General features: G+C 37.5%; 1 protein-coding gene across 2 annotated transcripts in view; it reads left to right on the top strand.

The window, feature by feature from the left end:
* LUZP2 (leucine zipper protein 2) overlaps window positions 1–17,420 on the top strand; it is a 294,610-nt gene that overhangs the window by 82,205 nt on the left and 194,985 nt on the right. For both annotated transcript variants that reach the window (XM_019631038.1, XM_019631037.1), the window contains exons 4-5: window positions 2,953–3,034; window positions 11,039–11,101. In XM_019631038.1, coding sequence (XP_019486583.1) covers window positions 2,960–3,034; window positions 11,039–11,101 — 138 coding nt within the window. In that variant the 5' untranslated portion in view covers window positions 2,953–2,959. The remainder of the gene's footprint in view (window positions 1–2,952; window positions 3,035–11,038; window positions 11,102–17,420) is intronic.

The following is a 17,420-nucleotide window of genomic DNA, read 5'->3' on the forward strand; positions in this document are numbered from 1 at the left end:
GAGAGAGAGAGGGAGGGAGGGAGGGAGGGAGAGAGAGAGAGGGAGAGAGAGAGGGAGAGAGAGAGGGAGCGTTTTGAGTTACATTTTCAGAAATGTTAAAACAGCCTAGATAATATTCATAGGGGAGTCATCAGGCTGATGGAGAGACTTTTAAACTTAACTATGTGAGAAGTGAGAGAATGTAACCACACCGTAGAGATTCTGGGGGATAGAGGAGTATCCTGAAGTGCCTGGAAGTCTATCTTGAGAAAACGGTAATAAAACAAATATTCTCTATGGTGGTTGGTGGGAGCAGATTACTAGAAGGCAGTTTGGGACTCTGTATACTAAAAGATTTTACAATATAACGTTCTCTAAAAATGAAAAGAATGGTTGGGGTAAGGGGTAAGTTCTCCATGTGATGTTATTACGGTACAAGCTGGAAACCACTTGAAGAAAACTGTGCCTCCCTGTGGAGTGATTTGTGTGTGTGTGTGTTTATGTTTATAATTTGGGATGAAAGATGTTCAAAACAGCTGCCCTTTAAAACCCCTGTAACCATGACGTTACATGCTAAAATGTAGTTAATATCTGAATGACCTGTCACAGGTATCCCTGGAGCCATGCGTTCTTTAGCATTAAGCTCAGTTCAATACCAAATAGGGCCCTGGGGTAGCTAGACATAGTTGGGGCAAATTGCAGTTGGTGGTGGGGGAGAGACCATGAGCAAGTCAGGATTCATCTACCATAGGAGTCAAACTTAGCAAGTCTCTGAGGTGGAAATTTGGGGCCACATGCAGCAAAGGAGATGGAGACATTCAGAAGATTCAAAAGGCCCACTTTGCCATCCTGTCATAGCTTTTCTAGCACGGAGAAAATCTACAGAATTCTCTACCTTCCCCCGTTTTGGTTAACGGCTTTTACAGTTTATTTTTGTCTTTTTCCCTACATGACCTATAGATGTCAGTAGGTGGGACTTTTTAAATATGTACATATGCTCATTTTTATAAGATCTATAATATTTTATAATTTAATTAAGATGTAGATGTATCATCATTTAAAAAAAAGAAAATTTAAAATCCCCCCAAAATATTACATGATTATTAATAACATTTTACTGTATGATTTTTTATCAGTTGGCAATCTGATAGTTCGTGTTTTCATTCAGTGCTTGTTGAAGAGTTGAGGGCTAGGGATAGCATGTAGAGCCTTCTTTTCTCTCTTTCTCTGTGGCACAGAGGTGATATGATAACTCTTTAAGTTTGAACACATAGGCTTCAGAACACAATCCCACCACCTCTCTATGCATCAGTTTAATATATTTAATATGGTACCATAATTTGATGTGAAACTTATAAGAGTGCCTAGTACATTGTAAGCCTACAATATATGTATATGTATATATTATACTAATATTATAATTGTTATATTATATATTATATATTATGCCACAAATGCTCTGTGTGGAAAAAATCAGAAACAATAATAGAAGTCCACATTCTAAACTTTCCATATATGAAACAGTTCTGATAAGTGAAACCTGTCTGAGGAAGGAACAGAAGCTGAGACGTCAAATCCACTTTAAGCAAAAGCATGTTATACGCTTCGCCCAAGCAAGCATAAATCATCTAACATCCAAAGTGACTGTAATTAGTTTATAACTTGTTTCAATTATATTTTGCTTTGGCAAAGCCCAAATTGATTTAAACAATCATGCAGACGCCCATTGATATTCCTGAAATTGAAATCGGGACCTAAGAGTTTCTAGAGTATGAAATCTGGGGATGTCCCTAACTCCCATTGGATGAAAGGACAGCTTGTGTTTGGGCAGAATGTGGTGATCAAAGAATGAATTTAGGGACCTAGAGTGGTACCAATGGTGGTGACAATAAGCTCATAAAAGTGATTACTTTTCAGGAATTATGCTAAGCATTATGCTTGCTTTATGTCATCTAAACATCACTACACACCTATGAGGTAGTTCTATCATTGTGCCCATTTTATAGACTAAAAAAACAGTCTGAGAGAGTGCTGTCTTATTCGGTAGTCTCTATATTGTTGTCCCAGAGGTAGTCTTTTGGCACTAGATTGGGAATTTTAAATTAGTTTGGGAACTGATAAGACTAGAAAAGTTCCTGTTTAGTGCTTGCTGTTACTTTGAAGGAGATTATTCCTCTGGCCAGAATTGACACACATATACACACACTGACTGATACACTCACCTTTATCTGATATCTGAGCTTTTGGAAATGATAGCTTAGGTGATAAAAATTAAGTCACAGGAAGATGATATGATCTGTCATAAACGAGGGCATTCCAAACCCTTGAAAAAATACATATGTGTAGAGATATATTTTTAACAAGTGGACAGGGTCCATATGAATTTGTGAGCTTGAGACATAATATGTATATATAAGTGCAGATGAGTATTTCTTTCATTACCCCCAATAAATGAGGTACCCCTCAAGGCAGAAATGAGCCTCTTTTCTCTCCATAAAATGTCTCAGGCTTTATGAAGGATGTCTAAAGCACAGTACTTTTGAATGAATCAATTAGGAGCATCAGGAGGAGCTGTAATTTTATCCTATCAGCAGTCTAGGGTAACTTTTTTCTAGCCAGCGTGTTCACACCCTCGCATGCTGTCACTAAAATTAGCTTTTCAACTCTAATTATTCTATTGATTTGATTTGACACATTATGCAGCTCACAGATGATTCGCACCGTGGGATTCTCATAAGACACAATAGCAAGGCAATTTCCTTTAAATACAGCTTGCTTTTAGTACTTGCCTGGGAGAGAAAACCCTTTATTACCAGAATCCTGACATACACCCTGTATGCTTAACTGTCTCTCTATTCAATTTTACTTATCCATTTCCCAAATGTACGTAGACAACAAAGCCTCCTTTCATAATGTGCATCGGAAATAACAGAATTATATTATGTCTCCCTTTTGCTCTCTATTTTCTACCAGAGAACAAATGAAGTCTCTCCAGGAGGCCCTGCAAAATCAACTTAAAGAGACATCTGAGAAAGCCGAAAAACAACAGGCTACTGTAAGTGCGTTTCTTTTTTGCGTCTTTTGCTTCGGGGTTGGGAAGTTGTTATTTTATTTATTTTTGTCTTCGAAAATCACTATGGAACAAACACATATGTAAAAACCTAAAAATGAAAATACAATAAAGAAAGTGCAGTCACCAAGATCATAAAAATAACGTGGTCAGCATTCATTCCAAAAGAATGTTTTTGTTGTGTTCGATTCTTAGGGGTCTTGTAAATTCCCAACCCTCATTGAAGGAGAAAAAGCGGAGGGCAACAGTAGAGCAGGAGTCCTAGTGTCAGGCCCCATATGAATGGCTCTTGAATTGTGGGGAGTACTGACCTTGAGCTAAGTCAAGCTGTACGGTCCCCTCATCCACATGATACATTCACTAAATAAAAGCCTGTCAAGTGGGACCCCATCAACTGCCTATTTAGTTAACTCCACGGGTGATTCTGATGAGCCCCAAAGTTTAAGAATCAAAATTCTCTCCAGAATTTCTCTTTCAAATGATGTACTCTTGACCCCACATTTCAGTTCTTATAACTGATACTTATCATAGGCGGGGGGGGGGGGGGGGATGGTGATCTTGACAGCAGTGCTGAAAACTAGATTTGTACAGTATTCTCCAGACTCACCTTATGCACTAAATGGGGATTGGACCTTTTACCTAGTTTCTAGAACCTGAATCTGTTCTAAAATATAGTATATGGATAGAAAATTGAGGTATGGTAAGCCCAACAGATCAGGAAACCGCTACTGAAATGATAGTTTGTCACAGTTCTCAGGAGTGGCGTCTGTGTGGCAGGGATCACACAAGAAGCACCTGGCTGGCCATGAGGCAGAGGAGGCAGGGGAACTGTGGACACGAGCCTTTATTGTGGTCCCTGTGTGAAGGAGTGGGTGGGGCAGGGGCAGGGGTCTTCAGATTGGCCAGTTTAAATGATTTCAGTGGTCTCTGGGGCACAGAGACCACCCCTGGTTGTCTGGTACCTACCTGGCCCTGGGGTGATTAGGGCAGGGGCACGGTGGCATGGGGCGTGAAAACCTGACACAAGGGGTGGCTAAAGTTGTAGGCTCTGTATTGTTTAGTGTGTATGTGAAAAGCATACCACCAGAAACTCTTTGGGGGGCATTGGGGAGGGTGAGCAATGGAGGCGGCAGGAAGTTAAGGTAGGATGACTCAAGCATATGATTGGGTTGTCCATTAACAAGGCTTGCCCACATATATGTGCAGGGTAGATGTTAAAGCATCAAGTTTGCAAATGCTAGAAGCATAATTAATACAGTCGCCATCAATAACCTGGGATCCCAGCCCCTCTAAGCACTGTCAGCCTGCCTTTCTTTGCAAGGCTTCCTTGAATAACTGGATGAGGGTGTGGAGTTTTGCTTCTGAAGTTCAGACCTGTCTGCCTTCTGGGCCACCTGCTTCCTGAAGACAGGCTTTCTGATAACGATTGCTGACTTCCTTGGGTACAGGATTGTTTCTTGTTAATGGATTCACTATGATCTGTTCTGTCCTCTTATAAGGACAAGTGTGTTGGTTCCTCTCTGCTGCACCATGGCAACACTCACTCCTCACCTGCAAGGAATCCCAGTGTCTGGCTCTCCAGACATCAGATGTTACATAAAACCACGGACACACTTACAGCATCAGCATGCTGATCTCTCTCCTCAGCAACTGGTCCCCTCTTTCTGTCTTGACCCATCACAGTTAACCTGGGTTTCTTCATAGCCTTGTCACAAATGATGGCAGTTAGAGCAGAACAGATGTGCTCATATATACTATTATCTAGGATCCTCACAATAAACTACACACGTTTTTTTTTAACTGAAAATGAATAACTCAGAAAAGGTAAGTTTCTTACTTGTATGTACTCAGCTAATAGTTGGAGGAGCCAAAGCATGAACCCATGATTATTCCAGTATGTTACGCAGACTATGTCTAAGATCCAAAAAGAAGAAAGCTGTGACTTTTGAAAGAGCACGGACAAAGTTAGAGCATCTCAGTTAGGGAAAGGTCATGGACAAAGGATGCATAGTTTGGAGGAGGCAGGGGGCAGGACGGGCCGAGTCACCCTTTGAGCATTTGTCCTCATCTGAGTGTGCTTGCTGTGCCTTTCTTAAGGCTCAACGATGAATCTTGAGTAAGGGTTTCCCTTTCCCACCCCAAAATACTCTTGCTAAATCAGAAACTCCCTACATGGATTCATCACCTAGCACGTACTCTGGAATAAGATTATTCTGGTTTTAAATTCCTAGTGGGCCATCTCCTAGCTCTGTGAAGTTGAGCAAGCTCTTTAACTTCTGCAGATTTCCTTCTTTGCAGAATTTTGATGATGATTCAAATTAAAATAACATACACACTTTCCCTAAAATCATATAGAGCATGTAGTAAACACTAAATTAATATCATTCCTCTTTGCTGTCTTTTTTTTCCCCCAATTTCATCTTCACCACTTCTTAGCTGAGTATTAGAAAGTTATTTTATACCTCTGAGGCTCTTTTATTGTAAAAAGCATGTCAATGTTACTTATGTGACAGTTTATTTGGTGATTATATGAGCTGATGCATGTAAAGTGTTGAACAGAGTGTGTAATCAATTGTAAACAAGTTCAAAATTGTATTCAAGTCTTACAAGACTGTCCCCCACCCCCTACTTCAGATATCAGTCACAGGCCCAGGTTGTCACCTGTGCGTCTCACCTACCAGCTACATATTGGAAGTTCTAATAAACACCTCCTTCAACTAATTTGATAGAGTGGCTCACAGAACTCAAAGATTTTACTTTACCAGTTTATTGTAAAAGGATATAATTCAGTGACAGTAGGATGGAAGAGTTGCATAGGGCAAGGTATGGGGAGAGGGTGTGGAGCTGCCATGCTCTCAAGTGGGTCACTCTCCCCAATCTGCATGTGAACCCTCACCTTTGGAATTTTATGGAGGCTTCATTCCTTAGGCATGAATGATTAAACTATGGGTCATTGACAATTCAAGCTGCAGCCCCTCTCCCTTCCCCAGGAGTCAGGGAAGCGTGGCTGAAAGTTCTAAACCTACAATCACATGGTTGGCAACCCACCCCCATACTTAGGTGCAATCCAAAACACTTAGGAAATTACAAAGGTTTTAGGAGCTGTGATCCAGGAACTAAGGGGCGGATGTATTCCCCCCCACTTAGTTATATATATAGATATAGATATAGATATAGATATAGATATAGATAGATAGATATAGATATAGATATATGTCTATATATAGATATATATATAGAGAGAGATATATAATTTCTTATTATAAATCACAATATCCACAATAAGTTATCATCACTATTACTGTTCAATTTTATAACCACTTAAGCCCTTTGATATCTATTAATATCAAAGTAAGAGTTATCAAGAATGAAAGAAGAATGAATACCTGATAAAAGAAAGATTAAAATAATATGTATCTCATTGTCCATAATTTAGGATGATATTTGTCCTTAATTCTATTTATATTGCTCTTCAAAACAATTATGCTATGTAATGAGTTGCCAGTAACTGTTTTTAAAAGCTGACTTTAAATTGTTGGAGACTGACCTGGAGTTCCCAGAAAATTAAAAACCCCTTTTTTGTTGGAATCAGATATTTTACCTATTAGTGATCAATCACGGTTAAACATCGCTTCATTCTCACTGCTACTAATAACAACTATTGAGGTGGCTTTTTTACCATTGGTTTGCATTTTCTTATTAACCGCAGGCTGGCTTTTGTTCCTTTTTTTTTTTTTTTTTAGCTGAGCCATCCTGCCACCTCTTGGCAGCTCAGCTGCAGCTCAGCTCGGGCCGGGAATCGAACCGGTGACCCTGTTGCTCAGAGCTTCCACTCTTGAACGAGTTCTTAAATCAACTGAGCTATTCAGTTGGCCCTGACTTTTGTTCTTTTTTATTTGCTATCATTGTCATTTTAAAAATAATTTGAAAACCAGATAGGTTTATCTAGGTAAAGAGATATGTACATATATGGGTGTATTGGTATGTGTGACAGTGTGTGTATCTATATGTGGAAGGACAGAGAAAGAGACAGAGAAATATGGAGGGGAGAGAATGGTATGCTTCAGCTCAAGATTCTCTTCTTTCATTATAATTTTTTAGGAAATTAAAAACTATATAACCCTTCAATTTGAAATGAATATCTTGGTGTAACTAGGTGATGTGAGGTAATGCCAGAAGGTGCGCCTCACTCCTCTTGTGAAGTTAGCAAATGTACACGTATTATACACCCATTCAATCATCTCATGACAATGTTAGAAAATGTACACATTACTATAGTGACAGTTCATGGTGCAAAAAAAAAATCCTAATGACCAACTTCAAAGGAAGTTTTCCTGGAGCTGGCCCAACATGTAAATGAGAAGGGACTATCTTAGTCATCAGTCTTTGCCATGAGAAGCTATAACAGGAGATGAGAGATAGGAGCATGAGGAATAGAGAGAGTACATTTCAGCTTTAAAGTCGGAAGCCTTGTGTCTCCCATGGGAGCTTCCCCTTATGTGGCCGCAGCCCCCTTAAGAGAATTATCCACTGTGACATTCTGAATAGAGGCTGATAAAAACTTTGTATCATCTATGATAAGATCATTCTAGACCTTTTATTCATACCCCAGGGAAGGGAACTTCAGAACTAAGAAATAAACTGCTCACCTTTTCTTATACAGATGAATGCCCATTCTTTCACTGAATATCAGACAATTTAATGAGAAATTTCTGAAATACTCCACAGAGCAGACCACTCATCTCTTGAGTTCCCTTCCTGACTTCCACAAAATTAGTGCCCTCGTATGTGGGATCACCCGATATGCGATTACAGTAACACATGCTTACCATGTTACTTTATCACTTGTCCATGATTACTTCTGTGTGCATTCACTAGGGGAAAAAAAGAAAAGTGGGAACAGTTTTATAAATCAGCTATTAAAATCAAGGTTTTCTGACAATAGTCTATCTTCATAACACACACACACACAAAACTGATGTTAACAAACAGAATGAAATCATTATTAACATTGTTCTTCAAATATTTTACATGTTGGTAGCTTATAATAATGTATTCAAAAACAAACACACCCAAACAAAATATCAAATAGATTTACTTTGGAGTAACTTTCCTAGATAACTCCTTAAATAAATTATATATTCAGTTGTTTTGCAAATTTTTTATTGGCAGGAGATAACAGTATCCTTCAACTTTCTCTTCTCCCTACCTGTCTTCCACACCTACTAGAATAGTGTGTTATAGAAATGTATTTTAATCACATTCAGTACATATGCACATACACACATATAAATATCTTTCTTATGTTTGATATGCTCTGGCAATTTTCACTTTAATCTATTTCCTTGATGGTGGCCTTGACTTCCTACATTTTTCATTCAAAATGTAGGTAGAGTGGCAAGGTTTGATATTAATAATATGATTTTATCAGAGGCTCATTGCTTATGCATCCATTTAGCCAATACTTATTAGCCCCCTGCTAAGAACTAGAAATCTTAGAATAAACCATTTTTTTTCACCCATGAGCATCAGAAGCACTTATTAAATGCATATTTGGTGAATTATTCTCCAGACAATAAACTGATGACATTGCTAACTCCTATCCCCAAAATCAACTCTAGAGAAACCATAGAAGTTAGGGGTAAATATGCACTAGAGAATAGATTTAAAAAGGAGAGAAACCAAAAAAGAAAAAAAAAACAAACAAAAAAATGTAATCATGAGTAATTCCTGGGAAGAGAGATGATTCTCAGGAATGAGGGAGTGTGTGTTGAGGAGCGGTTGCTGTGGGCTGGGGCGGAGGGCACAGAGGACGCAGGACAGGCAGGCTGAAGGCATCTGTAAATTCGCTTTCCTGCGTTTCCCCACTCTTCCTTTGGAGTATCACTTCCCTGTCCTTCATCCTGGAAGTCAGCAGCAACAACTCAGGCACCTGTTATCACGCTGACATCAGTGCAGCCTAAAGCTCTCCTGAAGGAGGAAGTTGCAGGAATAAAAAATGACGGTGTCCTTACCACTCCCCACCCCTACCTTGGTGCTGGGGTTCTGAGGTTCTCTGCCTGAGATCTTTCCTTTTCTCACCAAGACAGCTGCATTTTTATTTTTTTGGCTCTTTTCTTATACACATTACCATCCGGAGTGGCTAATAACCCAAAGAGAAAATAAGCTAAGAGCTAAAATAACATGATATCTGAGGTATGAGATATGGAGCTAGTAAAAAGACAACATTTGCACTCTGAAGCAGAATTATTGAAATAGATGAACTAAGAACTTAGGCTACACATCTGAAATACATCCAGGGAGATAAGGGAGGTATTAACAATACACAGAAAGAACAAGAAACCATAAAAAAAAGCTGGTTGGAAATATTAAATATATGCGGTCTCACAATTAAGTTCTTGAACTCATCCTAGGAAAAGTGCTACACACCTCATTTCTGAATATCACTACAGTCACCTTCAAAGTACTCCCCTTGGGAAGCTATGTGCCAATGCCAGTGCCTAGTCCACCCTTCAAAGCAATTTTGGAACTCTTTTTCTGGAATGGCTATCAGAGCTGTCGTCGTATTACCGTTGATGTTCTGAATGTCATCAAAATATCTCCCTTTCAATATACCCTTTATCTTCAGGTAAAGAAAGAAGTCATTGGGGGCCAGATCAGGTGAGTAGGGAGGGTGTTCCAATACAGTTATTTGTTTATTGGCTAAAAACTCCCTCACATATAGTGCCGTGTGAGCTGGTGCATTGTCGTGATGCAAGAGCCATGAATTGTTGGTGAAAATTTCAGGTCATGTAACTCTTTCACGTAGTCTTTTCAGTACTTCTAAATAGTCAACTTGGTTAACTATTTGTCCAGTTGGTACAAATTCATAATGAATAACCCCTCTACTATAAAAAAAAAAGATAACATTATTGCAACAAGTTCACAAACTTTATTGTCAGACCTCATACAAACTCAATAGTATGTTAACGAAATATATCAATATGATCCATAAGTGCAAACATCTCCAAGATAACCATATTGCCAGACTATTTTGTATAATTTCAGGGTTCCTCTATGTTGTCCAATACATAACTAATAGATATGTGAGGCTATTGAGCATTCAAAAATGGCTGGTCCAAACTGAGATGTGCTGTAAGTGTAAAACACACAGTGGCTTTTAAAGACATACTTCAAAAGAATAACATCAGTTATGTCATTAAAAGTCTATTTTATGTCAAAATGATAATATTTTGAACACATTAAATAAAATATATTTGTAAAATTAATTTCACCTGTGTCCTTTTACTTCTTAAAATGTGACTACCAAATATTGAAAATTGGAAAAATTAAAAGCTTCAGACAGTTAGTTTTTATCATAATGAACCCTTGAGTATGAAGTCCCAAATTTTAGCTATGGTGGTATATTGACTTTTTGTAAAGTACTCAGACAGATAATGATGCTATGCTTATGAAAATACAGTTTGAGTATCTAGCCTAAGTTTACAAATCCCAACACTAACATACTCAACAGAAAACATCATGGCTTCTTTGGTACAGTATTTATAATGTTCCATGATTTTGAGGTCAGGCATATTGCTGTATAATTGCTTTGAAACCTGACCATAGATCAAAATTACCTGGAGAATGTTTTAGGAATAGAGATTCCTAAGTCAATTCTTAGAATTTAGGTTTTGTTTGTTTGTTTGTATTTAAGAACCACATTTTTAAAAATTGAGGTTTAAACAGATAAGAGACTCACAGCTATAATGTGCATAGTTCCTCAATTAAAAAAATGAATCATTTATTATATGAGAAAAGGATATTTTTATATAACCAGTCGACATATGTAGGAATTGGGTAATAAACGTTTGGTTAATAAAAAATTTAATCCTTTGTTATTTTTCAGTGTTTGTTGATATTCCCCTTCAAAAATTATGAAAATAAATTTATAGAAGGCAACAAAAATGAATTTGAAATGTGTCTACATAATTTTCTATTCATTTTCAGATTAATTTTTTAAAGACTGAAGTGGAAAGAAAGAGCAAAATGATCCGAGATCTTCAGAATGAGGTAAGACATATTTCAGGAAAATTTTATATCAATCAAAAAATATACATAAACACATATTGATTTGCCACAAGCTTTGGAATGTTAATCACATGGAAATGTAGCTTTCAGTTATATATTAATGGAGAGGAACTGTAAAGTTAAAAACTTCAGAGTAGATAATTCCTACTTTTACATATATTTGATAATGTTATTAGTTCAAAAATCTCCAGTTCATTTTCCCTTCTAACTATATTTTGCTTGGCAAATATTAAACAATATTTTAATTTTGTAAAATTGGCTGCCAAATGACATCATAGGCACCAAAAAAGAAAGCTAGGTAGAAATTGACCTCATGCTTGGAAGAACCAACCTAGAATGAAAAATTTATGTGAGATAATCCTAGGATAATGTAGATTTGAACAAAATAAGCTGTAACCACTTTCATTATAACCTTTAAAATGTAAGGACCCTGTAAAATGCTATACACTTTTTTTTCCCCTTTTGATTCTTTATCTTGTTGTACAGGTATTTTATTTTTAATTTCTCTATTGTATTTTCTTTTTCCATCTATTTATTTCCTTTTTTCTTTAATATAATTAGTTATTTAGGACTATTAAACCATAACTACTTAATGACACATCTTCCTTGAACAGTCCCACTAATTATAGTTTATTTTGAATCCTAAATCTATCACTTTAGCTTTTACTAGTTTCTCTTTCTTTCCTTTCTTCTTTCCTTCCTTTTATCTTTTTATTTATCTATTTTTTAAAGATTTTTTAAATTTTTTATTGGGGAATTTGGGGATGGGAACAGCGCTGGGGAATTGGAGGAGGGGGAACAGACAAGTTGCTGTCGTTTTGTTCTTTAGCCTAGCTGTGGAGGACGTTGTTTCACTGTCCCAAGTTGGCACCATCATTGCGCTCTTCCCGGGCGAGGCAGATAGGTTGCCGGCTTCTGGACGGCCGCTCACAGGCTTCTGGCTGCTCACGCTGGCTGCTGGCTACACATGGTAGCCCATGGCAACCCACTGCAGCAGGGGCTGCCGCCTATGCCGTCGCCGGTGACTCAGGCAGCCCAGCTCCAGGTTGAGCTGTTGTTCAGTATCTTAGCTGTGGAGGGCAGTATCACTGGCCCTCATATGTGGGATCCGAACCGGGGCGTTCTGGCGTCCCAAGCCAGCTCGCAACCAATGTGCTACTCGGCCGGCCCTCTTTTTATTTTTTGATATATTTAAAATCGGCAAGCTACATTATTCTTAAATTGTTTCTACCTAGTGTCAAGGTTAAAATATCAACTTTACAAATGACTTGATACCAACACTCAGCATCAATGCTTTGATTATGACATTAGAATCGTTCATGAGATGTACAAAGACTTTATCGGCAAAAGCAAGGAAATTTTAAATGGCTTTCTGATGATTCTTTTGTATTTCACTCCTTTCTAATGACTTACTTCCAAGTCTTCTTAAGAAAGTGTGATGGAGGGGTCTTGGTAATGTTTTTCTTAAAGCATAAATCTTTTTGGATTTTCTGTTTATAGTGCAAAATGCCAGCAGATCAGAATTACTGGAATACTAGTTGTCCTAGATAATTTCTTCTCCACTGGAGTTCAGTGAGAGTTCGATGAAAAGGCAGAAACTTGCCACAGATCATTTAAGACAAGGGGAACATTTAACATAATGTTAAAGGCAGCATTAAAATAGGAAAAAAAAAGAATGTTTGCACGTACACACATATATATACACATACATACACATAACCACATGAACCCAGTTTTATGATATTGATAGGATTGTGGGTTATTTAAATCTCTAAGTCTATTCAGTTAACTTTTAATCTTAGATAATTTCTAAAAATCTAGCATTCACTTAAGGAGGAAGCATTTTCAAAATTAAACTGTAATTTATTCATAACAAGTACCTATGGGGACAAACAAAATATTTTGTTTCTGGGGGATATTTTTAGTGTAACATTAATTTTCCAAGTGTGTAGGCTAGAGTAATCCTAAAAACAATACAATTCTGCAGAAAGCATTATCTGCTTAAGGTAAATTTTGTAATTAAATTTACTACTATTCACTTTCATCATATTGAAAATTTGCAAGATGAAAATTGATAACCAGAAACAGTTTTCAATTTCATAAAAGAAGAACCTAACAGTGAACATACATCATCAATGGAATGGTGAGCATGTATCATAAGCTTTTAATTTGATTTTTTGTACTAATTGAATTTTTAGGTTTGCTATTTTGACAAAAGATTAGTATGTAGAGTTTGAGCAATGCAATTAACTCATAATTCTGTGCAGTAAAATTATATGGATACTGCCTAGAAGATTTCCCACACAAAAGTAACATTTGCAGCAAGGGCTGGGAAATTTTTAGTTCAGGGATAAAAACAAAACAAAACAAAAAAACAGGTAAATTGATTAAACAAAATATGAAAGGTGAGGCAGACAGTATAGGTATAAAGAGATTTATGGGAGAAGCTTGAAGTCCCCTGAGTACTTCTGAGTGAGGGCACTGGGGGGAGTCCCAACAGAAGAATGGACATTTGAAAAGAAAATGACCAGCATTTTTTCCATATGTGAGAGCAACTACTAAAAGACACCTTTTAATTTTTATTTATTTTATTTATTTTATTACTAGTTTCAGGCATACAAAACAATGTAATAGTTATCCTTTTTACCCCTCACAAAGTGACCACCCCCTTTCCCCCATCCACTGCCTGCCCTCACCCCCGATATCATACATATCTATTACAATTCCATTGACTCCATTCCCACACTATACTCCACATCCCATGACTATATATGCATTAAATTATAGTTGACATATAATATTATTCAGCGGCAGCTTCAGATGTACAGTGCAGTGGTCAGGCCTCTACACCATCTATGAAGGCATTTACACCATCCATGAAGTGGTCTCCCTAACAAGATATGAGTCCATCTGCCTCCCTAAAAAATATTTAAACCATTATTGATTATATTCCTCAAACTGTCTTTTCTATCCCTGAGGCCATACTGTAGTTACCTATTTGTATTGTCTTGTCCCTTCCCCTTCTCCTTCATCCCCACCCCCATCCCATCTAGCAACATCAGGTTTTCCTCTGTGTCTCTGAGACTATTTCTGTTTACATTGCTCATTTATTCAGTCCTTTAGATTCCACATGTAAATGGGATCATATGATATTTGTCTTTCTCTGACTGACTTATTTCACTTAGCATAATGTTCTCTAGGTCTATCCATATTGTTGCAAATGGTATGATTTCCTTCTTCTTTATAGCTGAGTAATACTCCATTGTGTAAATGTACCATGGTTTCTTAATCTAGTTGTCTACTGATGGGCATTTCAATTGTTTCCAAGTCTTGGCTATTGTAAATAACACTGCAATGAACATAGGGGTGCATATATTTTTTCAAATTAGTGTCTTGGGTTTTTCTGAATAAATACCTAAGAGTGGAATTGCTGGGTCACAAGGTAGTTTCATTTCCAGTTTTTTCAGGTACCTCCATACTGATTTCCATAGTGTCTGCACCAGTCTGCAGTCCCACCAACAGTGCACCAGGGTTCCCTATTCCCCACAACCTCTCCAGCACTTGGTTGTTTGTTGATTTATTGATGATAGCTATTCTGACGGGAGTGAAGTGGTATATCATTGTAGTTTTTATTTGCTTTTCCCTAATGATTAGTGAGGTGAACATTTTTTCATATGCCTGTTGGCCATCTGTATGTCCTCTTTGGAGAAATGTCTCTTCATATCCTCTGCCCATTTTTCAATTGGGTTGTTTGGTTTTTTTTGGTGTTGAGTTGAATGAGTGTTTTATAAATTTTGGATATTAACTCCTTATCAGATATATCATTGACAAATATCTTCTCCCATTCAGTCAGCTTCCTTTTTGTTTTATTGATGGTTTTCTTTGTTGTGAAAAAACTTTTAAGTTTGATGTAATCCCATATGTTCATTTTTTCTTTTACTTCCCTTTCCCGTGAGGATGTAAGGGTAAAAATATTGCTCATGGTGGGCCGGCCGAGTGGCGCGATGGTTAAGAACTGGCATGGGACACCAGAGGGCCCCGGTTCGGATCCCACATATGAGGGCCAGTGACACTGCCCTCCACAGCTAAGATGCTGAACAACAGCTCAACCTGGAGCTGGGCTGCCATGAGTCGCCTGCGACGGCATAGGCTGCAGCCCCTGTGGCAGTGGGTTGCCATGGGCTACCGTATGTAGCCAGCAGGCAGCCTGAGCGACCAGCAGCCGCAGTGAGTGGCCGTCCAGAAGCCGGCGACTGATCTGCCTCGCCCGGGAAGAGCGCAATAATGGTGCCAACATGGGCCAGTGAAGTGACGTCCTCCACAATTACACTGAAGAGGAAAATGACAGCAACTTGTCTGTTCCCCTTCCCCCAATTCCCCAGCACTGTTCCCATCCCCCCAATTCTCCAATAAAAATCTTTAAAAAAAATATTGCTCATGGTAATGTCTGCAAATTTACTTCCTATATCTTCTTCTAGGAGTTTTATGGTTTCAGGTCTTACATTTAAGTCTTTAATCCATTTTGAATTTGCTCTTGTATATGGCGTAAGGAGGTGGTCCAGTTTCATTTCTTTGCATGCGTCAGTTCAATTTTCCTAGCACCATTTATTAAATAGGCTATTTTTACCCCAATGTAAATTCTTGCTTCCATTGTTGTAGGCTAACTGTCCGTATATGCATGGATTTATTTCTGGGCTCTTTATTCTGCTCCATTGATCTATGTGCCTGTTTTTATGCCAGTACCATACTGTTTTGATTACTGTAGTCTTGTAGTATGTTTTGATATCTGATAGCATGATACCCCGACTTTATTCTTATTTCTCAGGATTGCTGTGGCTATTCGGTGTCTTTTTTGGTTCCATATAAATTTTAGGATTATATTTCTTATTTCTGTGAAAAATACCCTTGGTAGTTTGATAGGAATTGCATTGAATCTATATATTGCTTTAGGCAGTATGGACAGTTTAACTATAGAAATTCTTCCTATCCATGAACATGGTTAGGAAGGTGTTTCCATTTATTTGTATCTTCTTTTATTTCTTTCTTCAGTGTCTTATAATTTTCTGAGTACAGGTCTTTTACTTCTTTGGTTAAATTTATTCCTAAGTATTTTATAATTCTTAAAGCAATTGTAAATGGGGCTGTTTTCTTAATTTCTCCTTCTGATAGTTTATTTTTGGTATATACAAATGCAACTGATTTCTGAATATTGATTTTGTATCCTGCTACCTTACTGAATTTGTCTATCAGTTCCAATAGTTTTTTGATTGAGTCTTTGGGTATATTATCATGTCATCTGCATATAATGACAATTTTACTTCCTCCTTGCCAATGTGGATGCCTTTTATTTCTTTTTCTTGTCTGATTGCCGTGGCTAGAACTTCTAGGACTATGTTGAATAAAAGTGGAGAAAGTGGACAGCCTTGTCTTTTTCCCAATCTTAAGGGGAATGGTTTTAGCTTTTCCCCACTGAGTATGATGTTAGCTGTGGGTTCATCATATATGGCCTTTGATATGTTGAGATATGATCCCTCTGTTCCACTTTGCTAAGAGTTTTTATCATAAATAGCTGCTGTATTTTGTCAAATGTTTTTTCTGCATCTATTGATATGACTGTATGATTTTTTTATGTTTCATTTTGTTGATGTGGTGTATCACATTAATTGATTTGCAGATATTGAACCAACCTTGCGTACTAGGGATGAAACCCACTTGATCATGGTGTATGATCATCTTAATATATTGCTGAATTCTGTTTGCTAATATTTTGTTGAGGATTTTTGCATCTGTGTTCATCAGGGATATCAGCCTGTAGTTTTCCTTTTTGTACTGTCTTTGTCTGGTTTTGGAATCAGGGTGATCGTGACTTCATAGAAAGAGTTTGGGAGCCTCCCCTCCTTCTGGTTTTTTTTTTTTTTTGGAATACTTTGAGAAGAATAGGTGATAATTCTTTTTTGAATGTTTGGTAAAATTCATTTGTGAAGCCATGTGGTCCAGGGCTTTTGTTTGTTGGGAGCTAGTTGATTATTGATTCAATTTCCTTGGTAGTAATCAATCTATTCAGATTTTCCATTTCTTCTTGAGTTAGTTTTGGAAGGTTGTATGCTTCTAGAAAATTATCCATTTCTTCCAGATTGTCAAATTTGTTGGCATATAGTTGTTCATAGTAATTTCTTAAAATTTTTTGTATTTCTGTGGTGTCTGTTGTCACTTCACCTCTTTCATTCCTGATTTTACTAATTTGAGTCCTCTCTCTTTTTGTTTTTTGATGAGTCTGGCTAGAGGTTTGTCAATTTTGTTT

The sequence above is a fragment of the Hipposideros armiger genome, unplaced genomic scaffold (genome assembly GCF_001890085.2).
Source record: "Hipposideros armiger isolate ML-2016 unplaced genomic scaffold, ASM189008v1 scaffold_978, whole genome shotgun sequence".
NCBI lineage: Eukaryota > Metazoa > Chordata > Mammalia > Chiroptera > Hipposideridae > Hipposideros > Hipposideros armiger.